The 27,037-nt window shown below is 41.2% G+C and overlaps 2 protein-coding genes across 3 annotated transcripts in view; one reads left to right on the forward strand and one right to left on the reverse strand.

Moving 5' to 3' along the window:
• The window catches only part of rims3 (regulating synaptic membrane exocytosis 3), a 32,910-nt gene extending 28,418 nt beyond the window's left edge, over positions 1-4,492 (forward strand). The window contains exons 3-7 of the mRNA XM_069516059.1: positions 584-725; positions 813-925; positions 1,870-1,971; positions 2,066-2,205; positions 3,012-4,492. Coding sequence (XP_069372160.1) covers positions 584-725; positions 813-925; positions 1,870-1,971; positions 2,066-2,205; positions 3,012-3,224 — 710 coding nt within the window. The 3' untranslated portion in view covers positions 3,225-4,492. The remainder of the gene's footprint in view (positions 1-583; positions 726-812; positions 926-1,869; positions 1,972-2,065; positions 2,206-3,011) is intronic.
• Positions 4,493-10,144: 5,652 nt separating this feature from the next.
• smap2 (small ArfGAP2) lies at positions 10,145-26,497 on the reverse strand. 2 transcript variants are annotated; one of them, XM_020090394.2, is made up of 9 exons: positions 26,118-26,497; positions 16,421-16,554; positions 15,697-15,861; positions 15,554-15,613; positions 15,365-15,422; positions 14,944-15,107; positions 14,566-14,746; positions 13,502-14,001; positions 10,145-13,418 (listed from the first exon to the last, which is right to left on the reverse strand). In XM_020090394.2, exons 1-9 carry the CDS (start codon positions 26,221-26,223, stop codon positions 13,293-13,295), a joined length of 1,494 nt encoding a protein of 497 aa, XP_019945953.2. In that variant the 5' UTR covers positions 26,224-26,497; the 3' UTR covers positions 10,145-13,292. The 2 variants fall into 2 exon arrangements, with proteins under 2 accessions (XP_019945953.2, XP_019945952.2); XM_020090393.2 differs by having other exon boundaries at positions 13,502-14,004.
• Positions 26,498-27,037: the final 540 nt, after the last annotated feature.

The raw sequence follows: 27,037 nt of genomic DNA on the forward strand, positions 1-27,037 counted from the left end.
GAGTTTGCTTCAAAACAAACAAGGGAGAGACGGGGGCTCTCTAACTTGAATGTCTATCATTTGTCTATTTCAACTTTTTATTCTTGATTATCTTGCAAACATCATTACCAGTAATGAAATCAGCTGTCTCAGAGCCAAGTTAACTTAGAATATGAAGTAAAATAAGGTCGTAGTGAATAAGATAAAAATAAAACAGGAAAGAAAACCTTAACACTAGAGCAATAAAGCAATAAGGTAACAGAGAAAAAATAGCCTATAAATATATGTATATACTTTTTATGTGTACCCTTTATGCACAGAATTCATTGGCGAGCCTTTTAGTTCTGTAGCTGAGGTGACTCATTAAAAAAGGGGGGAAAAAAAATGAATATCTGCATAATGTAATAATATCTGATGAGGTTCAGATCTTTTCATGACACAGCCCGTCTTTGTAAAAGCGTCATCACGCTGGCACTGGTTCTGTTTAACACCTGACTTCCTTATCAGGCAGCTCCATAACTTCCTCTGATAATGATGCTTACTGGATTATCCTTCTGAAGTAAAGACACATAATGGAGCTGTCACCTCTTTGTCTTTTTTTCAGATGGTGGGACGAAGAAGCTCCGCAGCACCATCCGACGGAGCACGGAGACTGGTATCGCTGTGGAGATGAGGAACCGGGTGACACGACAGGGTAGCAAGGACTCAACTGACGGCAGCACCAACTCCAACAGCTCTGACGGAACGTGAGTACCTGACCGCAGTTTATCCATCCACCCATACGCAGTATCCATCCATCTCACATTAACATCATTCTGCTCTGACTCTCTTAGGTTTGTCTTCCCTACAACGCGCCTGGGGCCTGAGAGTCAGTTCAGTGACTTCCTGGACGGACTAGGCCCCGCTCAGATCGTAGGCCGGCAAACACTAGCTACACCCCCCATGGGTAAGCCAAGAGCGATAGAGACCAACAGCACTAATCTGTCGTCGTCAGCCACCCCCTCGTTTCCACACAATTATGTTTCATGTCCATTATTCCATTTCTTTTATGGACTCTGCCCCCTAGAGCTCAGCACGGAAATGCATTTCTTTGCAGATGGAAAGAGGCGCTTATGCGGCTACAGAGAAAGTTTATATTGTTGGTTTTTTGCCACGCAATAGCAATATTTTTACTAAAAGAGTTGCTTTAAAACTGCTGGTTAAAACACATTGTTTATGTTGGTTATATTAATATTAATATACCTATTTATACAAACATCTTAGCTAATTAGATTTTATGCTAACATCATATGTTACATACATCCGTCTGGAGTCCACAGCAGGTTTTTTTTGTTTATTTTGTATTTTCAATGAACATGCAGGCGAAAAATACCAGAGAGGAGGAGTTTGGCAACACATTGGTGCTCATTACCATAGGAATGAATTCACGGAGCACTGAGGCTTGTGTCACTTTGCTCTTGTAGTGTTTGTGTGACATAAAGAACATTAATTAGAACATGAATGTTGCAGCATATTAGTCGACAATAAATATCTGTATTACAAGAGCATGTGAATATTCTTGGATTGAAAGATGAGTTACATTTTATATAAGTAGATCTGAAAAGCAAAATATCAACATATAAAATTGTTAGAAGCAGCGTCTAAAAAAACGCTGCAGTACCAGTGTATTCACTCAGTCTTGATGATTATTCTTGCTTGAGATATAAATCTTTAATTGCAAAGCTTGATCAGAAATGACAGAGAAGTGTTGCGCCACCAATCCTACTCATGAAGACAGCTCTGTATCGCCCTCTGCTGGACGATGCATACAACTGCAACAAACAAAGGTTGCCTTCCTTTATTATAAGCTTGTGACATGATTGTTAGTGATGGTGTGTTTTCCCTCCACAGGGGACGTCCATGTAGGCATGGTGGACCGAGGAGGGCAGCTGGAGGTGGAGGTCAACCAGGCCAGAGGGTTGATCCCTAAACCCGGCTCCAAGAACATCCCAGGTACTCTGACATTGTTCAGAAACTCAACTGACTCTGACGCCCGTGCACAAGCTTCACTCTAATATCTTTTTATGTGTGTGTGTTGTTTCTGCAGCGACTTATGTAAAGGTGTATGTCCTGGAGAATGGAATGTGCTTGGCCAAGAAGAAAACCAAATTAGTGAAGAAGAATCTGGACCCCACCTACCAGCAGGCTCTGTTGTTTGATGAGAGTCCTCAGGGCAAGGTTCTACAGGTAAGTGACATCCTGCCTTTCTTATCATATATTCCTATAAATCACCTCCTCCAACTAGATAACATTTTAGTCTGTCTTTGTTTGATTGTTAGAGACGTGCTGCTTTTTCAGTTTCTCTCTCCTCTAGTGTGTTATAAAAGGTTTTTCTGTATTTAAAAGGTTTGCAAATTTAAAAAAACCCAAAGCCTGTGGTAAAGGAAAGCTCCCATCCCCAAAAGAGAACACCTGAAGCTCCTCAAACGTTTCATCAGTAGTCGGGCTGATACTTCATGAATCATGATGTGGTGTGAAATCACAATTCCCAACATTTGCATAATGCCCGCCTAGTGGCTTGTTTTGCCTGCCCACTAACAACCAGGTAAAGCAAGGGTGGAGGCTGACATTTCCTACATGTGCTGGACAGGATGAGGAAAGAGATATGTTTTCGGAACATTAGAAGTATCTAAATCATTTCAATTAATACCACAAATTAAAATTATGATTCTGACAACATGACTTATGACTTGTATCATATGGGTCCACTTATTCACGTTAGGGCATTATTGCCTAATTTTATTGTATTTCTTGTACATATGCAAATTACTGTTTTTGTGTGTGATCTTACTGTTCGTTTATCTGCGCTGTCTGCACCTCACAACCAGAAACCTTTACTTCGAATCTGAGCCCTCTCTGTTTCCTTCTTTCGATTTCCTTGTTTAATTTGTCTTGTGCAAGTTACGAGTTGACCCTGAGTTGTGTTGAGTTGCATTGTACATCCTTATATTTGTGTGTGTACCGTATGTCCTCATGCTTCCTCTTCTCCGTAGGTAATAGTGTGGGGGGATTATGGGCGTATGGACCACAAGTGCTTCATGGGAATGGCCCAGATCCTCCTGGAGGACTTGGACCTGTCTGCCACAGTCAGCGGCTGGTACAAGCTCTTCCCTACCTCCTCTTTGGCAGACCCCAGCATCGGACCCCTCACCAGACGCCTCTCCCAGTCCTCCCTGGAGAGCGCCACCAGCCCCTCATGCACCTAGACACCCCAGTATAACCCTCCCCCACATGCACGGGCACAGGCAGAGTCATGCAGACACGGACACACGTACTGTATATACACAACTACTGTATTTGAAGTGCAAGACAGGTAGGCATACACATATATACCCATCTGCACATAATAACTGATCTCATCCACATGAACACACACACTGACACGCTGACATTCCACTTTTTGCCATATTCTCCACATTATCAGTATTTTCAGACGATTTTAGTTGAACAAAACTAATTTACCAGAAACATGTAGCATTTTTCACCCTTCACATTTCAACATTTCTCACCACGACACAACAAACCACCGGATGCCATGTTCTGCATTCCAATGTACCAGATCTCCGTGGCATGACTCATCCCAGGGCCACCCCGATGCCAGTTTCTAAACTCTCTATGCCAAACTTAAGAAAAAAAACAACTTTATTTTTTAAAACCAAAGCAATTGTTATTGTTGTTATTCCTATAAGTAGTAGGTAAAGTAGTATACAATATAAAGTATGGATATGTAGCAGAGTCTATGACTTAGATGTAATGCAAAAAAAGAAGACATTCTACACACATGAGTTGAAGAGTAGGTCAAACACATAAGTATACCTGGGCAGCAGGCTTGGATGGTCACATAATGGCTATTATGTGAGGTAGCAACACTGCTATTCTATAATTTTCACAGGGCAGAGTTTATATATAGATATACATTATATATAAATAGATAGATAAATACTTATTTGTGTTGCGTATGTATCGGCTGCATTCTGCATGTTTGCTTGCAACCCTCGTAGAGACATTTTAAAAGTGCTTAACTCTTTTTATTTAGCTTGCCTTGACCAATGTAACGGGAATATAGTGCTACTTTACTTTGCGATCCGTCCTGAAAAGGCGTGCACCGGGCTGAGTTAGGGAGAAGGATGATGGGGCTTAGGTGACAGGGAGAGCACCATCATCGCTATCTGCAGCAAAAGAGAACAAATTAGTCGGCCGGCCACACATTCGCTGAGGAACAAATTTCTGATCCTGCCTTCAGCTGTAGAGGGAAGGGCTGTCATACCGCGAGACACTCGGGGGTTCTAGTGCTCCACATCCAGGGGATGCCACAGTCTCTCTCTCTCTCTCTCTCTCTCTCTCTCTCTCTCTCTCTCTCTCTCCCTCTCCCCCTCTGTATACCAGCACCTAGACTTGTTTGAACTTCCCGCTAATTTCCCTGGTTTTGATGTCATCTTTTTTGTTTTTTTCGCACTCTTCCTGATTGACGAAGGTCAGATCACAGCAAGACATCCAAGCGCAGGCAAAGACATGTACATGGATGGTACCACCTACGACCTTTACCTTCTCTTTGGTCACTCCTCTCTGTCACACTGACTGTAACTGAACCTTTTTTAAATGTGTAAAACATGTATTTTAAATCCAGATGTTTTTTTTTTATATATCTGACTATTCACCCCAGTATTACTTTGCTAGCAGGGTGATTGTTAACCTGCCATATAAGGTAGTTTTACTTGTTTCAGGTACAATATGTCAAATCTAACCAGTCTTTAAACGTTCTTATTTTATATTTCCAGTCAGGCAGCGTGTGTTTAAAATGGCACTTTAATGTACATTTTTTATTGTTTTAATTATAAACCTGCAGTGGTTGACCACTTGTTAAATAGTTTGTTTGAATTTGGTCACACTGCATTGATCATCTCTGTTTCAAACAAACGCCAGCATGAAAGTGTAACTTGAGTTTATAATGAGTCACAGTATAAGGACCAGGTCAGTAAAGCCTGTTGCATTGGATTTTACTGTTGGTTAAATCTGAGCAATTAAAGGGTTTAATTGGCAAAGAAAATACATTCTTGTAGAAAATCTACATTAATTCTTAAAGCTACACTGTGCAACTTTTACTGAGCAACAGCGCCCTCTGCAGCCACACAGGGAATTTTCTGTTGGGTTCCATGTCTGTGCGAATAAGTTTTTTTATGTAGAGGACGAGTTAGTGAACCATCAAACTAATTTCAAAGCTGATGTTTTAAGAAAAGTTGCATAGTGTTGATATAAAATGTGACTTTTAAAAGGAGAAATAAAAATACAGGTTTTCTAACTTACAAATCTCTTTCTCAAAAAAGGTAAATTGACCTGTTGGCTGTTTTAGTTAAATGTGCAAAGGTTGAGTCTTCACTGACAACAGGTTTAACTGACCTGTTTGCATTGACTGTTTTCATTATTTATACCTGTAAGTGTTGTGAATCTTTCTTGAGATCCAACACCAAACCTGGTATACAGATAAAGACACGAAAAGGCTGTCGTATTTCAGCAACGTTATGAGAGCTGAAAGTCTCAAGCTACACCCTATGAAAAGCTTTTGTGTGTTTTTATGAGCTTGAGTTTGGTTTTTATCGCAGCCATATATTCTGTCGTCCGCTAACAACTTTCCTTACTCTGTTCCTCGTTTTTGCAAAAAATGGGAAAGTCTGAGGCATTTCGTGTTCTCAGCACCTCAGACCAACAGAATTCACATTTCAACACACTAAACATTTGGAAAAAAAGGGATCTCTGGTATTCTTGAATATTTTGGGGGGAGTGTGATGGTCATTTTTGACCCTCCCATATATATACAACCTTTTTTTCCTCCTAAAAGAACCGTCAAAGTCTGGGTTCCAATTTCCTCGCTGGATCTGTACTTGTATGGTGATGTATATGAAGTAATTTCATGTACCTTATTGATTTGTATTGATCTATTTTTTTGTGTGGACATGCCATTAGCTGGCATGATGTAAAAATAAGGACTTATACTCTTGGTATTTGACCACACTCTCTACGGTGCACACATTTTGTGATGACAAAAAGAAGGGTTGGAAATGGAAAGAATATAAAGTTTGAAAAACCTAAAAGGGATTTTTAAACCTGTAGAACATTCCTGCTCAATGTTTGATAAGCTATGAAAATACTGTCGATAGTTTTGTCAGTGTGATATCTGAAGCTTGTACAAGGTCGTCTGTGTCCCTTTGCTGCGTCGGGTAACCCCAAGAAACACTCTAACATCTGGTTATAGGAGAAGAGACGATTCAAAGTGATATAATTATCCTATGAGAGGTGTATTTATAGACAGTGGATCTGCCAAATTTTGTACAGATCCTTTTTTATCCCTGCAACCAAAAGGATAAGTTGAAATATCACCTTTTCTTCAAAGTGTATTGTGTTTTGCATTATGCATAATGAGCGGCGAGCCAGCAACATGTGAGCAAGAGATTTTAAAAAGTGTAGATATTTATTTAAGAGAAGGGTTTGCAGATATGAGCATCAAATCTTTATTGTCTCGTTATGGCATTTAACATAGATTCGAAAATTGACTATATAGTATAACATGCATTTTCTCACAACATGGTCATACACTTAAAAGAAATTGTTAACCAACGTAAAAAGATCACTTACTGCAATTGGTAAATCACATTTATATTTATCAATTGTGTTTATATAACTTGTCAACTTTAATTTGAACAAACTAAATTCATTTCTGAAGCTGTGCCTCACTGAAGTTGGTCCAACAATTTTCTCTTTTCAGTGTGTTGGACATAGTTTACTGTTTTGAGTGAGTCATAGAACTGTAGCTCCACATGCAGCATGGTTAACAGAGCAGGGCAGGTGGTTGGAGAGTTTTCATTGTCAAATGTGAAGTAGATGCCTGGTTGGTTAGTTGGTTAGTTGAAGTGCTAGGAGCAGTGTATTGGAGCATGTAGAGCTCGGCGCTGGTGGATTCAGCTCGAGTTTAAACGTGGCTCAGCTGAGATTTGAATGTAAAAGTCTGGATGATGCTTGGAATGTAAAACCCACGACACTCGCTTGCTCCCCCGTGAAGATCCACATCGAACATTCCTTTCTATCCCGAGTGCAGAACTTTACTAATGCATCTTCAATCAACCCCGAGTCGTCTCTTCAGCGCTATGTCGAAGATGTATTTTATTTTTGTAAGAGGTTTGGTATCATTCAGAGAACGTAGGAAGAAGAGCCGGGAGAGGCGCTGCGGGCAAAACCTGCCTTTAGACTTTAGGGGAAAATGAGGGCTCGTTCAGTTTACAATGGCCTTACTTTGTGTAGGAGACATTGCTTCACTATTGTAGCACACAACTGAAAGTTTTGACAAATGTATTTTGCTTGAACTATTGTACTGAGGTTATATATCTGTGTATATGTATAGTTTTACGAATGTATTTCTTAATCCTTACACCAGAGCTGAGTATAATTTACATTTTTTTGCCATTTTTCTTTGCTATACTGTGTCTTCGAAGTCTTTCCAGGGGACGTCACCTGCGTCTTTTCAGGCAGCCCCCTCCCCTCTTACTTTTACTGCACTGTTTAAGTCTTATTCTCTGCGTGTTCATTTAAAGAGAACAGCTCTGAGGTTGATACAAGCATGAATTCTGTCTGGCGAAATGCATTTCCTTTATTTATTCAAATCGCCATGATGGGTTTCGAGTTAAAAATAAAAGGGATCGCTGCCCCCACCCCCCCCCCCTCCTGCACCGATTACTTATTGACTAATCTATCGATCAGATGGAGTTGGTCTGATTTTTGTACTTTGAACTAGAAAATGTTTGCCGCATGGTTCCTCCGATGATTTTCTTGTATTTAATCTTTCCGATGGTATGATAACGATGATTAATAATTAACATAATAACATGTAATGACAACAAAGATGGCGATGACGTTACTTAGACCCAGTACCACGATTATTAGGGAATTCAAATGACATGCAAAACATTTGACAAATATGCTGTATTTGTAAGTAGCATGGACTTTAGCCTAATTCTTCTGGCAATAACCATTGGTTGTGGCCCCCCTCACTGTTTGCTGGGGGCCCCTCACTCTTGGCTTCAGCCTCTTTCTGGGTCCTTACAGAGCTGGTGTTGTGGTGCCACTGTCAGCTGATGACAAAGAGAATATTCACTCAAATCACATTTGCAAGCACCACAAGCAATTCAGACTCAACAGAGCATGCAATGCGTTATGAATAATAACTATATTCTTATGATAGTCCCCATGAGCATGCATTTCATATGTCTGTTTACCAATGTAGCAGGTGTCGGAGAGAACAAAAACAGACATCACTGCTGAGTTGTGGGACAAATTGGGAGTTTTTAGCTGCTGAATATGTTTGTCTTCATCAGCGTCTAAATGTTGGTGATCACAGCACAAGCTTCCTGAGTAGCCATTCTGTTCTTTTAGATGTCAGATGACATTAAGGCCACTGTAGCTTCCCCTCCCCACTGTCAAGACAACCTTTATCTTATCAAGCCCAGCAAAGCACAAGATAGCTTGATGTGGATTCCAAACAAGACAGGATCGAAGGGTTTTGATTATATTCAATGCATAGCCATTATATTTCCAAGCACACAAAGGAGGTTGATACCTTGGAATCCAAAGTAAAGACAGATGGGAGCAGCAAAAGATTTGCTGGTATTGGTAGATGAATGGTTGTCTTTTCTAAACTGGCCTTAACCTTTCCACCGCGGAGTGTTCAGAGTATGTTTCAAAGGGCAAAGTGTAGCAGACTGTCTGAGGAGAAGTTGTTTCTGTTTATGGCAAAGAAGAAAAAAGGGAGCTGTAATTTTATACCTGTGCTTTGTAAATGTTTTCTATGTGCAGTATTTGATAATGTAAAACTGGTATTTTTGTGGTTTGTACGCTGCAGAATTGATTACTTAAGGTGCACGTAGTTTTGTAAGAAAATGGAACCAAACTGAGGAAAAGAAAAACAAAAAAAGAACAATTTCGGATTCAGAAGCCTGTATCTGCATGCCCTTTGACATCTGGACGCAAAGTCAATAAAGTTTATTTGAATCACAAAACATTCTCATGAGTTTATTATGACGTCTTAAGTCACAGGTGAAACGTGTCAATGATCTTATTCAGCAATGATTTGTTTCAGAAAGTCTCCAGCAGCTCCACTAAAAATGGATTTGAATTCCTCAACCATGTAAACCAGCAGGTCACACTCAGCTGACTGCTGGGGCCTAAAATTACTATGAGAACCACAAGACTCAATCAGAACAGTAGAGCTGCTGTAAAACCAAAAATATGTGCTGAAAAAATTGTAATCTCTGTGGGTTCATCACCATTAGTGGCCTGTCAGTTCATGGTCCTATCATCCATTGTCATTATGAAAACATCTAATTGTTCTTTTCCAAATGCAATTTAAACAGTTTGCCTTGAAAATGTTAATTATTTTGAATACTTAACATGACAGGTCAATGCAGAGTAGTAACCCAGTTCATCAGTGAGCTCTGTGAGGAGATGGTGTCTATAAACAAATTCATAAAACCAATTTATCTGTTATAATGAAGTAACAAAGGCGAAACTGTGCAAACATAAACAGTTCTCAGTGTAACTTTAACTTGGCTTTTACTCAAACCATGTCGGGAAAATTCACGAAGGAGTCACACAAAACATCATAGCTAATTCTGACCATAGGCAACTACCTTCAGAGGAATAGTGAAAACTTTACAGCCCTTAGAGTCCTTGCAAACTCTCTACTCATACTGCCTACAGAATATTTCAGTCACAAACACTTTCGTTTAATTGATTTCAAATATTGCAATATGTTTTTTATTTGGTGGTATGGCTTTGTTCTGGGACCTCCCTGCCCACTCATGCATATGTGTAAAGCCTAAGGCAAGGAGAGTGCACCTCCATGCACTTCCATAAGTCTCAACTGAGGCAGGGAGAGCAACAGTTAAAAGACCCTGCACAGAAAACAGCAGGCACCAATGACAACACACGACAGTGATCAGGTCGGAGTCAGTATGAAGGAGGTTCTAGGGTGGATGTGGGTTGTGAAGTGAACTATAGCTGTGCTCAACTTGATTCGACCTACAGGGCTAATAGTCGACATTAGAGGTGTGAAGGTCAAAAACTGTAAGTCCACACAATATTTAGAATATAATCAAAACATGATTTATTTAGTATGTTTTCACATGGACAAGTATCATATGTTACATATTTTGTCTTTTCTGGGACCATGAAATCAAAAGGAGCAGTCTATGAAAAAAATGTAGACATACTATATACATGTTCATCAATCTTATTTAAGAACATAATAGAACATAACATAATAAGGAATAAAGTACAATATCTTGATTGACATGTACATAAAAAGATACATTCCTTTATTTGCTTTTATTAGACAGAAAATATACCAAGCAAAAAAAAAAGGGAACTATTTCAAGCAACCTAAAGTTAAAACAAATGAGATGGCTGCAGGTGAAGCCTTATCGCCCACAAGGATGGATTTTCACTCCTTTTTCCAGAAACACTGTCATCGCCAACCTGCAAATGTGCTGTTGCAGAGCAGAGCCAACACTTTCCTCTTACGGTAATATCCTGGCCTCAGCAAAGGTGACAGATGCCGTCACACTGTTGTCTCTGCAGCCACCAAAGTGCAGCTGCAAAATGTGAAGAGTTTCCGAGTGGTGCAGGCTGGACTGCTGTTGGCAGCAGTTATAAGAATCCTATTATGCCAGAATACGTTCATTTGTTTGTCCCCTATAGTGGCGCCTTTTGCATTTTTTACCCCTCACTTCAAAAGAGGCAACTTAACAACAAAGTGCTTCAGAAAGACTGATAATATTTACAGTAATGGCTTCATGCAAGTATAAGAATGAACGTATCTAAAAACATTCAGATCTGAGAGATGCTTGTGTGGACTTGTGTGGGAGAGAGGGTTAGTCATTTTTCTGTCACCTCTCTCGCACAATGTTTTTCGCTTCTCAATGTGGTTTGGCCAAATTGTAAACACATCAGAATGACCTGAAAATGTGTTTGCCTTGGTCACAGTTTGCTCCTAAAGACATTTATTGAGAAACGCTGATGAACTGAACGATTGTTGACGCTGCTGACCACAGAACATTCAAAGGACACAAGTGTGTGTTGCCAGACAAGAGTCACAGAAAAATAAAAAATACGAGTTTGTTTTTCAGAATTAGTCAGGTACATTCAGGACACACAATCATCGATATTTTCTTGGTCACACACTGATGGACATGTACAGCAGAGAGGACACATTCCAGAGACACATTCGGACATCATTGTAAACACACGGTACATACAATCAGAGCTAGATAAACATTCTCCTCATGCAATTCAGTGGAAGCATCTGAAACACGACTGATCTGTGCCTTTAAGTTTTTCTCATCCCGACCTCTCTTCGACATTCAACATTATTTGAGGCCTCTATTGCACAAGGTAGATTGTTAACTTGAGGTTGGTGAGCGCTCACATGATAAAATTGCATGCAAGTGACTGTTTTAAGTTTTTTTATCCCTTCCGAGGAAAAAGCACAGTGAATTGCAGTTATAACCCAACACATTATGAAAGAACAGCTGAATTGATTTGTCTAGTAATCACTAGTTAAGTGGCTGTACAGTAAAGCATATGAGAACACTGTACAACAGTAATAAAGCATTGATCTTTGGTCTACCAAAATCCCCTTTATGGATTCTAGAAGAAGCTGTCTGTAAATTGAGTAGCAGACATCATTACTTTGGGCTGTTTAGGTAGGTTTCTGCAGCTGAGACAGTGGAAATCTAGGAAATCAACGTATCAGGGGATTTCTAATATTCTACTATTGTTGGATGGGGAGGACCACTTAAGGGATGCATTGTTTTTTCTGGGTTTTTACAAATGTTGTTACTAACTTAACACAGAGCAAGTCTCTTTTAATTGTGCAGTTTAATGGTATGATGATTGGGGTAATTAGCCTAGCTGAATTGCCTCGCCAATCATTGCCAAACCAATAATTACCTAACCGATCTTAATTCCTAGATTATTATATTTGACTAAATAATAGCTGTTCTTCTCAGAAGAGGGGAAATATAACTTGAAAATGAATCTCCACTCAAATTCCTTTTTATAAAAACCTATATGATTGAGCTGAATGACAAAAAACTGTAAATACAAATATTGCTGCAGCTAAAACCTGTTAGCTTAACCTGAAGCTTTCATTTAGCGACTCCAGCCAAATGCATTATTAAAAATAGCGTGCATTGCTTAACATAACACGTCGCAAAGTCTTTCCTAAAATCTTTCCTTGAGTACTGTCAAAATGATCCTGTATGAAAATATGAATAACAAAACACTAATTAACCTCTTAACATCTTGCTTATTTAACTACTGTATATAAAATAATTACGCAAACGGTAACCTTAGAATGAAAGTTCTGATATCTCCTTAGCCTACATAAAATTTCAAATTGCCTAGATGAAGGCTTTTTGTCTGATACCGTTTGCAATGATATCACATATGTAGCCATCAAATGCATTTAAGATCCCTTTTGAGGTTCTCATTTAAAAATGGGTTGGCTGGAAATAAAGAAAATAGCTGGACAAAGCTTTTGTCTACATCTGTGCAAAATCTGGGCCCTAATAACAATCCCTTATGGTAAAACTCACCCTGTTTAATACCTCAATCTTGCAACAGGAAATATTTCCCTCCTTTTAGAGAAAATACTACTAGTTCCAATAAATATCAGTATTTGAGCACATCAACCAGTGAAGCTGAGCTAGGCTAACCTAATTTTTCGACATACCCTTAAACTACACACATTAAGAGACAGTAAATACATCCGTGTGTATTTTGGACTCTAGTTAATAAAGAAAAACCGTGACATCCTCCAAAAACCAAACTTTTCTTTAAAGTTGAGCAGACGGTAGGCTAGACACCCACATCCAGCAGATGTGTACATGCATGTGAACACGCTGACATCCGGGCTAAAGTTACAAAAGAATATGTGTAGCCCTAACCACTGACCACTGAACCCTATTGTCTTGGTCGACATACCAAAATGTTCTGAAGGCAAGCATGGAAATCTGCAAAACATGGCCATTGATGAGACAAGAAGAGAGTAAGCATGGGCGGAGAGGAGAGAGAAAGAGAGGTAGAAGTGGTTTCCCCAACATCCTTCACACGTTTCTCCTCCTCTTCTTCCACCCTTGCATCAGAAAATGTCTTATGGAGAGTCTAATCCACATATTCCCACTACTCATTTCCCCCTCTGTTTTGTTGGTCATTGGTACAAGTTCTGTTCATTTCCAGATGTGTGCTGTCATGTGCACTGAACTCTGAGTTGTTGTACCTCCCATGTGTTGGCTGCTGTATCCCATCATGTCGTTGGTGTTGTAGAGATTCATGCCGGCCATGTGCTGAGTCATCTGAAACCCAAAAAACACAATTTCAATCTGTTTTTGTTTCAAATAAATTGTGTCTGGCACAGTGCAGTTTCATCGTGACTCACCTGGGCAATGTTCCACTGTAGCTGCTGGGTTTGCTGCACTCCGTACACCTGCTGGTGTGGTAATGTGGTTAACCCTCCACCCTGCTGCTGTCCCATCATCCCACTCTGCTGCTGTCCCATCTTCCCACTCTGCTGCTGTCCCATAATGCCATTCTGTTGCTGTCCCATCATCCCATTTTGTTGCTGTCCCATCATCCCATTTTGTTGCTGTCCCATCATCCCACTCTGCTGCTGTCCCATCATACCCTGGGTCATCCCCGTCATGTAGGGTGACGTCAAAATGCTGCTAGGCTGAGCCATGACACCCTGGGCACCCATCATGCCATTCTGTTGCACTCCATTCATACTATTTTGTTGAACCCCCATCATGCTGCTCTGTTGCTGTCCCATCATCGCCATTTGTGATGTCACCATGGCACCTCCCATTCCAGCTGCCTGGGCTAAAGAATGGTAGGAACCGTACGGGTGTGTCGGATATCCCATTTGGTTCATGTACAAGCCTGCTGAAAACAATCACAGACAGGGAGCAGTGTTACACTCTTTGATGAGACTAACCTAAACTGAATGGGCCGTTTTTTATCACCACTTGGGAGCAGTGTCTGACACTATTTGCATTTCCACGAACAACGTTAGCTTTCATTTGCAGTTAGAAGTGTCATGTTTATTATTTCTTAGTCCATTTTGATCTCAACCAACTCTTAAGCAATACATCTGGATCTATAGTTCCAAGATGCTTCACTGTGCCCACTAGTTTTAGTTGCTAACTTCATCAGACTTCTGGTTTGGTGCTGGGCAGGTAGCATACAGTAGGATTTTAGGGCATTTTCACGGAAAACAGAGAAACAAACATTTCATTTGTTGGCCAAAACCAAATCAACTCTCTAAAAGGCTCGATGGAGTTCAGGGGAGCTGCATGGTCTGGTTGTAATTCTCTAATTCAAATTGCCATAACGAGCACACTACCTCTATTTATAGTTAATAGGTCCATTATTAGCACAAAAATATAAATTGTTTCAGGAAAGATGGTGAAAATGAATTCTTGTAAAAATCAATGCAGTCCTCACCAGGAGCAGTCATACTGCTGGCGTGCACTGAGGGAGTGGAAGCATACAGGGAGAGAATAGAGTCCTTGGACAGCTTCTTGACGGTGCCCTCCTCTGCTCTGGGAGCTGGATCCAGGAACAGACTGAGGTTTTCAGGCACAGAGGCAGTCACTCTGCTCTGAGGCATAGAACTGGAAACAGGCTGGTGGGGAGGAGGTGGGTGGCAGGGAGCATTGACAGAAAGACAGAAGATGGAGAGAAATAAGGTTATCAATGGTGACAGGATGCAGGCAAAGGTGACAAAAGAGGCAAATGAAAACACGGCAATAAGGGGCAGCTTTCTAATACCCCATTGGCTCTGTGGAGAGTGTCCGGTCTGTACAGTGTTTTATTTCCTACCGTTGTTTTAGTGGAGGAAACAGAGGAGGGTGTTGGCAGAGAGCTAAAGAGATCCAGGGCAGAGTGTGCCAGAGGTGGATTAGACACCGCTGGGCTCTGTGTTGTGTTACTGTCTGGAACACATCCTCCACCATTAGACACTGCAGGACTTGGTGCAGGGGCATCTAACAGAGGGGAGATAGAGGCATGGTTATAATAATAAGTGTTTCAACTATAACACAACTATTTTATCAATTTATTAAATCTCAAGTTCCTGAACTTTAACTATAAATATTTGGTGAGTCTGCCTTTTTTGAAGGAAACAAGTTGAAATGGAGATAAATTGATAGTAGGATTCAGGTGGAAATGTTTATATTGATACAATGTGTCGTGTGTGTGTGTGTGTGTGTGTGTGTGTGTGTGTGTGTGTGAGGTAGAATACCTAGTCCAAGCAGGTCTGTAACAGACTGGCAAACTGTCTTCGGGCTGATGTCTTTTTTCTGTCATAACAGACAAAATGGTTATGACTCATGTAAAACAACTGAAATCTGAAACTCATCTATCTCTAGGGACATGATGAGGTCAGTTATGCTTTGAGACAAGCAGCAGGAACATACAAAGATGCACTCACCAATTTCATCTTCTCAAACACGACCGGTTCCTTGGGTATATTGTCGCAGCTTTTTTCTTTCTGCGCAGAGAAATGTCGTCACTCTTACTGTTCCATGGAGTGAGACGAAAGTAAAAACCTTTTGAGTGTGTGTGCAGACTCACTCTGAGCATCTGGATGTCAATGACCTTATCCATGTACTTCTTCTTATCATACTTGTCCCTGATGAAGATCTCTGCAGACTGGTCTGTCTCAGGGCGCTGGAAGCACTCAGGTAAGAAAGCCTCATAGAGACGTTTGGCCTTCGCATTTCCCATCTCCTGAACACACTGGGGACACCAACACATAACAGGTAAGCAGTCTAATAAAGGAAAAATACAACATCCAACATACTGTTCCTATTGTGTATCCAGTGATTTAAAAATAAGTGGACTTTTGCAAGTAAAACAATGCAAATCCTTTTTGTGAATGTATACAGAGAAGAGAAAAAGAAAGACGCTGACTGCAGGATATTATCACAGGGAAGCATAATGCTGACTTAGCTGCCTATCAGACCCAGACAGGAAGAGCAGCATACAAATGAGAAGGTGTCTACTTCCTCTGTACAAATGTTAAAATTATATCCTGTTCTCCCTTTCATGCTTAATCATGGCAAATTCTTTCAAGGAATTTGTTTTTACCGTTTCAGAGTATTGATCTAACAAATGCTCTTTTCTGATGCATGGGAGGTCTATGATAGTGTTGTTAAAATATTAGAAAAGTCAGCCAATAAAGGGAGTTTTTAGTTTTGAAGTATATATATGCTTCAAAGAATGCACTATTACATGCTAACATGTGATAAATGTTACCATCTCTGTACATATCTGTATCTGTAGTGTGATCTCTGACCTGGACCTGCTCCTGCGTCCATTGATCCAGGTTGACGGACTTGACCTTGGAGATGTGAACGCCCAGGTTTCGATGGATACCGGCACAGCGGATGCAGATAAAAATGCCCAAATTCCAGGACGCCCATCTTGGACCTGGTAAATGAAAGAAGACCGATAATGGTAGAGAGTCTTTTGGGGACGCTGTTGATATACTTGGGCAATAAAACAGCTGAGAGAAACTAGAAATATATATGTATGTCTCTGCCAAACAGTGCAGTTTCAGTCCCTCCAGGTGTTCCTGATATACTGCAGTCAATAATATGAGGTAATGTGACCTTTGACCACGGAAATCAAATCAGTTAATCTCTGATTCCAGGTGACAACTGGTCAAAATTAGATGAACTACTCTAAAGTTGAGATAGACAGAAAACATAATACCGAGTAAAGAAGAAAAGTGAATCGAAAGTTGTAAAAGGGAGGTATAGGTGGTGGAAGAGAGGAAGTAGTACAGAGGCTGAAGAAAGTCTCTGATTAATTTTAGCCCAATTATCGAGGAGACAAGCCTGAAACCTCAATTATGAGCTAAAATTCAGCTGGGAACACGTCTAATCCTGAGTAAGTCATGCGCTGTCCTGACAAATAATGGGATCCAATAGGAGAGTTAGCCTACATAATCAAGACTAAGAGGAGAGAGGGGGAGTACACACACACACACAGAGCCTGGATACCTGCAGGGATGATTACTCATTTGGTCATGAGCCCTGTGTGTGTGGGTGCGATGTTATCCAAGTAGCCTATTTTGTCCATCTTACCGCCATGTGTATCTTACTGAGTACATGTGTTTGCTGTGCACTCAACATTTAGCCCCTTGCATTATTATTATTTAGCTGTTTCATATAGTTTTTGCTTGTGTGGATCTTCCTTCTATCTGCAGAGCTAAACAGGCTCTGAGAGGGGGGAAATAAAAACAACACCGTCAGGCTATTTTTCTGCTCAAATTATGCAACCGTCCTCTTCAAAGAGTACAGTGAGCTTCAAAGAGAGCGCTGGTGCGTCTCTCCCTACAACCCTCTCTTCTCTCACCCTCCTCCTCTTCCTGTCACCCCCTTTCCCCTTTCCTCTCCTCATTCTAGCCAAGATCCAACCACCCCTCTACTTATGTCTCCACCTTTCCACTCATCTCCACAATGAGTCCTTCCTTCCAACCCTGGTGCAATCTGGTGTGATGTGGCTTTTACACCACCAGGTGGAAGAGCAGCTTTTAGTCAACATTCTTTCTCTCCTGTCCGCTGAAGTCACTGCAAGGAAGGCCACTCTATGCAAATGTAAGAGGAAGCCGAGTCTCAGAGGAGAAAACATGCAAAACCTTCCTCTTTGTGCCAGCTGTGGAAACACTGAGTCTGGGTGCTGAGTCAAATAATAGCCAATTGTCTTGGTTGCGTCCAAATGTGCCATGTGCCCAAAAAGAAACCATTATTCCATTTGCATTATTAACAGGAAGGGGCAGTGATTTTTCAAGTGTTTCCCTTCTGCTCAATTCGTGGACTTTATTCTGAAATTGAAACACAGAAGAGTCATAAAGAAGCAAATAGAGCAAACCATTAAACAACATAAACGGATGGTCAGTGGTCAGACAGATGTCCATCATCCTGACCGTCTGGCTGGAGCATTAGCTGTCATGCCGGCTAATAATAGTAGAATTACTCCTGCAAAGCCTGCTGAGCTGCTGTAAACATGGGCACTGTCACAGGGAAAGCATAGATTGTCAATTGTGTTGAACTCCCCAAATGCAGGATTAGTTTGTCCTCCTCATCTTTGTTCCAATGCTCCCGCTGTGTCCTGGCCGCCATTTCTAATCTCTCTCATTCACCAACCCTGCCTCCCTACTCCTCCCCCTTGTCCAACCATATCTCTCTCTCGCAGCTCTAATTCTCTTATTTCTGTACATTCTCTACCCTTCACCCTGGTTTTCCCCGATTGGTTGTACATATTTTACAAAATGATATCTCTATTCTGCCATACTGTGTGTCTCCTGAGAGGTCAGTGTTGGTCCGCTGGCCCATTGTCTGGTTTGTTGGATAAGTGAAAAGTCTGAACTTTCACTTATCCAGTGAAATGTATTTGATTGGCTGTATTGCAGTTTTTCATGGTGACCCAGAGGATGAATTCTAGTCAGTGCAGTGATCCCTTGACTTCTCATCTGACTGAAACACTTCCAACATCTGCTTGGCGTAACATTTAGTTCAGAAAGTCATGTGCCTTGTACAGGATTGGCTGATCACAGCTATTTTCAATCAAAGGTATTACCTGCTACTTTTAGTTTTATGACCAAATACATGTAGATCAATGGGCTTTCCATCAGCCTGAGTGTGCTTTGAGTTTAGCTAGGAGCCATTCTTTGTATCATTTTGTTCTAATTATACATTAATGATTTAGTCACTTTACACTTTTGTTCATATAAAAAATTATACCGATTCCTGAGGAAAATTCAGAATTAGATAGAATTTATTAAATGTTAAAACTAAAATTACTTAAAATTGAAAACAAATGATTAAGCCTTTCAAGTCTCATCAGCAAAAGTTCTTCTTCCTTTATGTGATTAAGGAAAAAGCAGAATTCATCTGGATTGTAGTAGATTAACAAAATAATTTCATACTGTAGTTTGGTTATTTGCAAACTGCTAACTCACACATTGCACGTATTGTTTATTATCAGCAGTTGTCAACCTACATATTCAAGGACGGACAGACCTGAGGATGAAACATTAAAAGTGAATAACACCAGCTCACTGCATAGTAGTTTCTTTGGTTCCAATTAATGCAGAGACAGGACCAATGTGCAGTGTATCTAACCAGCAACAGTGCACGTCACCAGGTACTTCGAACGGATTTAGTAGGAGGAGAGTAGGAGGAAGAGACTGCTAAAATAAGGAAACAAACAGGGTCTGGATTGCACATTTCTCCACTGCTGAGTTCCCCTTTTCTTTATTTTTCTCTTTCATCACAGACCAACTGGCAGCTATAATTAAATACACAAAGTTTGACTAATAAATCGGTCCTCAGGTTTTATATAAGGTTTGCATATGCGAGTGATGAATCACCCTGCCAAAAAAGAAAAACGACTGTAGTTGTCAAACATGCAGCTTGAGGCACATCAGGAGAGAAAAAAGAGCAGAAAATGGAGACAAACAAAAGTGGATTTTTATAGTCATCAAATAGTGGACTTCAGCTGTTTGATGACCTGCTGGGGGGAGCAGGGGGTATGACGAGGAAGAGGCACAAACAGAGCTCTATAATGAGCTTCTCTGTCAATCACCCACACACACATCTATTTACGACACTTTAGAGGACCTTCACTTACATGTATTCTTTTTCCCTTTACCAGAAAACTAAATATTCATTTAGACTTATATTTTAATCTTAAGTTTATCAAGTTTTTATAATCATGCTGACCATATCTGAACACATGTTGTTTTGGATTTTGTATGTATTTACCTATATTGCACTACATCATGGTATAATGTTATAATATATAAGCAGAATATTGGGAATGGTTTAGCTGTTGAACCCTAAGGTTCTAAGACTAATTTGTGATTTAGGGCTAAATAAATGAATAATTGTAAATAAACATATATCAATGTGATATTTTTTACTGATACTCTATCAGTAGTTTATGTGCAAATTATTTAAAAATCTCTACCAAACCCTTTGGTCGGGACATTTTTTATGACATCAATGTGGGTGAAGAGAGCTTAGCATCGAAAATATCCAGGGAACATTAACAACAGATCTTGGTTCTTGGCTCATTCACAGCTAATTCATTTAATAAAGGAAGTCAAAGACTGTTTCCCAGTTCTCCTGCTTTGAGTTGCATTGACTGTGCTCTGTTCGTGGTTTGAAGGTCTGTGACACAAGTTTTTCCAGCACCTCTAATAGCTCATTCTCTGTGTGGTGCCTTATGTTCATAACAGAAGTCCTGAGTATTTCAAAGACCACTTTTCAACTGGTGCCCAGCAGACAGCACTTACAGGTGCACTTACAAGTGTTTGACTTTTAGTAATGTTATTGATAAATATAGTGAATCATATTTTCACATCTCTTCCTGATATGCACAAATGAAGACACACACAAATCCACCACGTCATTCAAACAGATTTGATCATGTACACAAACAAGCAGGTGCATACGGCTCATTAGCCCACATCCCACAAGGATGAAAGGTGCTCTCTGCAGGCACCCGGCTGATCCCACAGAGCCTCAGTCATCAGTGGATTCCTCGCCCTCCTACATCACCACACAAACACTTGTGTATAGAGTTGTCCTATTCTCAAGCCACTCAGAAAGTGCACCAATCCAGAAACCCTGAGGCCACCCGGTGACCCAGTCACAGTCTGTGCTAAACAGATGGACCCCTATTGATAATTTACTAATACGCACCCACCATCTGTGTCACAATGTGAGTGTCACGACTGTGATGCTGCAGGGGAGTCACTGAGGTTGAATGGATCATACATCGGAACATGAGTAAGACTCTCCATCCCTCTCATCACTTTTATCCTGCTGCTTACACTCTGTTGTTTGCACTCTGTGGGTAATATGGTTATTATCTCTATAGTCTTAGACTGTGCTCTTCTATTTATTAATTTGTGTATTTAAATTGATGGATGGATAAATAGATTCTATAGAATCTTGATTCCAAACTGTTCTTTTGATATTCTTTGCAGGATAATGTCCTTTCATAGACACACGTACAGCCCAAGGCTTATATGATTCCCTTTGCACTTCTACTAGCCCTGGGTTACATGGCTGTTGAAACATTTTAGTCCTGTGTTCAAGAAATTTTGAGGGCATTATCCAGCATCCCAGTGCTAACCCTGCTCTGGAGGCTAATATAGGCTAAAGTTGGGGTTAGTCCACTTTGGACATGTGCGAGGATTGTGCCAGTGTGAAACCTGCTTTACCCTGGGGCTTATAGCTCCCTCCGACACAGGCTCAACGTAGTGTGAAAAACCAATGTCATTCACTGTAATCCAACAACATGATGAGAGATGAAGCTACAGCATCCCATGAGATATCTGCTACCTTTGTGAATATGCTGTCAGCTGCACTGTTTGTAGATCAGGTGTTATCACCTTCTATTCTATAAGGTGCTCCTGGTGTTCTGTCCATCTCCTGCTATGATCAGGTTCCAGGTAAACTAGCTACAGCCAGTTGATGTTTGACATGATCTCACTGCACCTGATGCACCTCAAATGACATGTTAAGAACCTCAAGAACGTTATTACCTCATCTTGGGACCAAACCTCAAATAAATCTAGTTTAAACTTCTAGTTGAAATTCTTCAGTATTTCAGTTGATGCTTTATTATGTGTTGTATAACTGGGGCCATGCAATATTCCAGGAATAATGTGCAAAGGACCTGTGGGGTTCAAAGGGGACCCAGTGGGTTAATTTGCTCAGGTGCCTGCAGCCATGCCAGTGTATTGAAGTGTGCACAGTGATGTGCACTCTGTCACTGCGGCATCCAATCCATGGGTACATGTGTGACTTAAAACTCTCTGCCCATGTGTGGGGGGGACACAAACAGCCAATCATCTCCTTGTTTCAAAGGAAATCCCTGCTGGCCTCTGATTGGATGAGATTAAGGGGTGGGAGGGGAGGGGTGGCGGGTGGTGGCGGTGGAGGGATAAGGCATGACATCGCCAGGTGATGTCTCCACAGCAACCAAGGCCCGGTATGTACGTAAACACAAGTACAATAGAGACAATAAAGGAGGCAGGCCTCTATTCTAGCACAACACACACACACACACACACACACACACACAAAGCCCCTTGAGACTGAAGCCAGAGGGCAGAGTGTTGACTACATTATGCACCTGCCTCAACCTCTCGACCCGATCTCATTATTATTTCCTGCTCATCTTGAGAATTTACAGTAAAAGTGTTTCCTTGTGAGGAAATGAGAAAGCCATGCGGTACAGAGGGAAAGACAGAGAAGGCTGATATACTGCAGCTACATTGCTGTGATATTAGTTCAGTGAGAAAAAGCATGGTAGTGATGTTACTATGTTTTTGTGTGTTTGTTTCACAGGCTGGTGTAAACACACACTTTGCTCCATACATCTCACCGCGTCCTCTTCAGTCACCCAGGGGGAGGGAGGTGATAAACGCAAGGTAATCTGCGCCAGAGCAAACAAGATTAGACCAAACCTCATCACGGGCCATATGGCTAGAAGCCTGACTAGAGATGAGGAAGGAGAGGGGACGAATGAGTTGAAGGTGTGCACACGCACGTGCAGGAGTGTGCAACCGCAGAAGAGTAACACTTGTGAGGAAATGTGCTAAACAGGAAGGGGGGGGGGAAATATCTCTGTTCATGCATCAACTTTAACAACACAGTGTCGGCACAGTACAGTTGCACATTCACAAGACCACAAGGTCACCATTGCCTTGACCTTTGACGTTGGTCCACAAAAGTCTGATCATTTCATTCTTGATTCAAACTGAATATTTGATCCAAATTTACAGAGTCCCCCTCGAGGCGTTCTTGACATATTGTGTTCACAAGAACAGGACGGAGGCACGACCCGAAAAACAAAATGCCTCCGAGTCACTGGCTGTCGTGGGTGTGGAGACATAATCAAAGATGATTTAAGAGAGAGATGGGACGGGTATCAAATTAAAACAGGGTTCTTTCTTCAAGGCAATCAAACTTGTGTCTTTTCACATATTAACGGCAACACAAATGCAAAACAGAGACTGGGCTGTTTATCTCCTGTGCTTTTGTTGAGTGTAGTCTAGACAACAGTCACTTCTCTCGGCTGCAAGAGCCTGATCACACTGCGCTTTTAGAAACGGTCACAAGTGTGTTTGCCTGAAGTCAAACAATCTACTGGTTCTATTTATATTTCATTAAAAGACTATGCAAAGGACACATGCACGTGTTCACAGTGTGTGCTTCACAAACCATGTCATTGTACAAATACCGTGTGAATAAGAGGTTTGTTAAAACTTTGTTTCTTCTATTGAGGACATTGAGTTTTTTTGTATTTAAAAAGGAGAATTAAGCGAGAAAACAGGAAAAACACAGTCTTTAGAGCAGAACTGCTAAAAATACTGGGTCAGAAATCTGTGAGTACAAAAATACCAATCTGATACCGCGTAGTTTCACCAAGATAATACTGCAATTTTCTTTTCCTGATAACACGCTCTTCTCGCAAGTACTGTTTTTTAGAACGGCAAGAAGATTTCTGCTTGTGTTGCCCCATTTATATCTGAAATGGCAGCAATTTCTCATATTTCACACTTGAAGGTTCCACAAGTAAAACAGTAACACGTACAAGTGCTCGGTTACTAGCTTTTTTACTTATGACTGTCAAACTGTAAAATGAAAGAAGTTCTGTGGGATTAAATCTGTTTGCGTTTTTCAAAGGGTTCAACCTGAGCCAGACAACAATGATCAATTCATTCATTCAGGGTTAAAATACATTATATCAGTAGTTATTTTTTGAATGCAGTGGTATTCAGTCGGTATCGGACGATGAGCAAACTCAAAATATTGGAATCAGTATCGCGAAGGGAACAGTTGTATCGGAACATCCACCCGACGAGTAAATGAAGAATATTTAACAAAATAACAACCAAGGTGTTGGATTCGTTTTTCCAGCTGTAACTAATGTTCCTATGTCGACTTCCTCCCGTTACCAACAGGGCTTGAAAAGTTCCTCACTTTGAATTTGAATCAGCACAGAAAAATAATTGCATCCATATTTTTCTTTTCTCAACAGCCACTTGACCGGTTCACTGTGGAAATGAAATACTCGGCAATGCTTCATCAGTGCGGCCGGTTTTTTCGCAGGGAAAGAAGCTGAAAGAGATACAGAAACACAAAGACAGAGGCACACACACACACACACACACACACACACACACACACACACACACACACACACACACACACACACACACACACAGAGAAAGGACACCTGAACAGTGACATTCAAATAAATGAACACAAAGCCCTGAGACTAACGTTAACTCATTTTCCAGAGGTCAAAAGACTGTCTGTCTATCTGTCTATCTGTCTGTCTGTGTGTCTGTCTGTCTGTCTGTCTGTCTGTGTGTCTGTCTATCTGTCTGTCTGTCTGTCTGTCTGTGTGTCTGTCTATCTGTCTGTCTGTGTGTCTGTCTGTCTGTCTGTCTGTCTGTCTGTCTGTCTACACATGTCTGCAGCAAACATCACAAACGCCCCCCCCCATCCTGACACATGAACTCAAAGAGGAAGGACCACAACTTATTGATTTCACATGTTCCCTCCGCTGAGTCACGAATCAGAAGGCAGACACACTGTGGAGATAACAGGGAGGATTTAAAGCTGTGACACAAGTTATGAGTGTGCACTTAAAGCCCCCCCCCCCCCCCGATGCTGTCCGTCCTCTTCTCTGCATCGTCCAGAGAAGACGAACACGGAACTGAACACGTCTCACTTCCTGTTGAAGACAGCGAAGCTGCTCGGTGCTATCAGTCATAAAGTTTTCATGAGGAATCACCGAGGCCTGCTCCCTGCATGACCGCGTGCTGTGATTTACGCACATTCACAGGCCTTCCACTTGAGAATTAACGACTGAGCTCGGAGCAGTGCCAGTGACGTGCAAGTGTACAGCGAGTGACGCGTTGAGTCATTGTCCGCACCTGGTGTGGCGTCACAAGGTCGATCTCATCGGCCTCAACAACACTAATATTGCAAGATCCACGTTGAGGGGAAATGATCAGTTTAAGAGACAGATATTTATGAGTGTGAGTCATTTGGTGCTGATCTAAATAAAAATCTGGTGAATTTAAATTAAATTGTTTTTTGTTTTACCTTCATTAACTTTCACACAGAATGCCAGAGAACCAGTTTGTGGATTCAGTCCCCACCTCTGTGTATCTGTGAAACAGCAATGTTAACCCCACCACCAGTGCAGCAGAACAGGCTCAGCAAGCAGCTGATGACACAGTCCAAGACCTTCACTGACCGAGGCTACAAACAGAGCAGGCTCAGGGGGAAAACGGACACAGTGGCTCTGCTGATTCCACGCCTGCAAAAATAATCCTACAATATATTTCAGAACTAATTCAGAGGTTTATGTTGATCTAAGTCAAGAGAAATGAAACACAAACATAGAGCTGCATTGTATTTCACCATAAGAACATTAAAGTGTGCAGAGCTGTTTTGGTTAAGTTGTGTTTCTATGTGTCTGCTCTCAACCTGCAGAAATGTAAGGAGGCCCTGGAGTGCTTCAACAGCTCAGCGCTGATTGGACTGAAGCACTGTCTGATTTTAATTCACCATTGTGTTTTAGTGATTTGATGTGTTTTCATTTGCCATTCTGTTTTCTCAATTGTACTTATGTAGTATTTTCTGATTAGCTTTCTCCTTTTTTGTTGTCTTTTCTCATTGGCTGTTGGGTTTTGTCACTTGCAGTGTTGAAACAGTAATTTCCCCTGATCTCCAATTCTCATCATTAAGGAAATCCTAATTGATGGCTTGGGGGGGGGGGGGGCATGGCACCATGGAGCTGCCTTGTGAGGATGTGGCCCCCTGCCTTGCACCATAGTACAATTTACAAGAGGGCTGATGAATGCAACACCGCATTTCTGCAGTGTAGTAAATGTACACACACACACACGCGCAATGATCATCCAGCACACAATAGAAATCAAACCCACAAACCTTTGGAGTCGCAGTCGGCGCAGAATTTATTCTCCTCCCGCGCCAGCAGCGAGGTGAGGACAGTCTGGTATCTGTCAACGTCTTTCACTGATTTCCCCGTCATCATCGCACCGGTCCGACCTCCTCCACAGCCCCTGCGCCGGTCTGTCTGAAATCAGCCTCCTGTATATATATATCTATAGATATAGATATATATATTTAATAAATGGCCAGATGTAGAAGTGTGTGTGCAGAGGATGATGCACTCCGTCGCTTCTTCCTCCTCGATGTGGAGATCGGATGGGATGACCGACTCTCAGCCAACCAGCATGCGGGTTACAGGAGGCGCAAATAACCCTGATGGAGACGTGAGGTGGAGGAACAGACCATGTGACTGAGCTGAGAGTCAAGATGGGATGTTAACTTTGAACATCTCATCTCTCTCTCTCTCTCTCTCTATCTCTCTCTCTCTCTCTCTCACACACACACACACACACACACACACACAGACACAGACACACAAGCATAACAATGCAAACAATTGTTATAAATACAAAAGCTTCCAAAGTGTGAATTGTCCTTCAAGTTATAGAGAAAAATATTTTCAAGCTGCAATAAAGAAAATATCAGGTCGTTAGTTTTATTGTACTGTCAATATATGACCTGTACTGCCACCCTGTGGTCAACATGAGATGTTCAGGGCTGCTGTTCTTCTCCGGGACACTAGAGGGCGATGTGGAGCCTGTCAAGAGTAAAACAGCAGAAGAAAAGTTGACAGTTTAAATCAAGTTAGAGAAAGTTAGCTAAAGAATTACCGGAAATCAAATTACTTCACCTTCAAAATAAATTGAGAAACGTGTTTCATATGTTGAAAATTAACGCTGCTCGGAAGTATAAGATGTAACAGTAGCTCATTTATAACTACATGTATTTTATCCGTT

The sequence above is a fragment of the Paralichthys olivaceus genome, chromosome 20, assembly GCF_024713975.1.
Source record: "Paralichthys olivaceus isolate ysfri-2021 chromosome 20, ASM2471397v2, whole genome shotgun sequence".
Lineage (NCBI taxonomy): Eukaryota > Metazoa > Chordata > Actinopteri > Pleuronectiformes > Paralichthyidae > Paralichthys > Paralichthys olivaceus.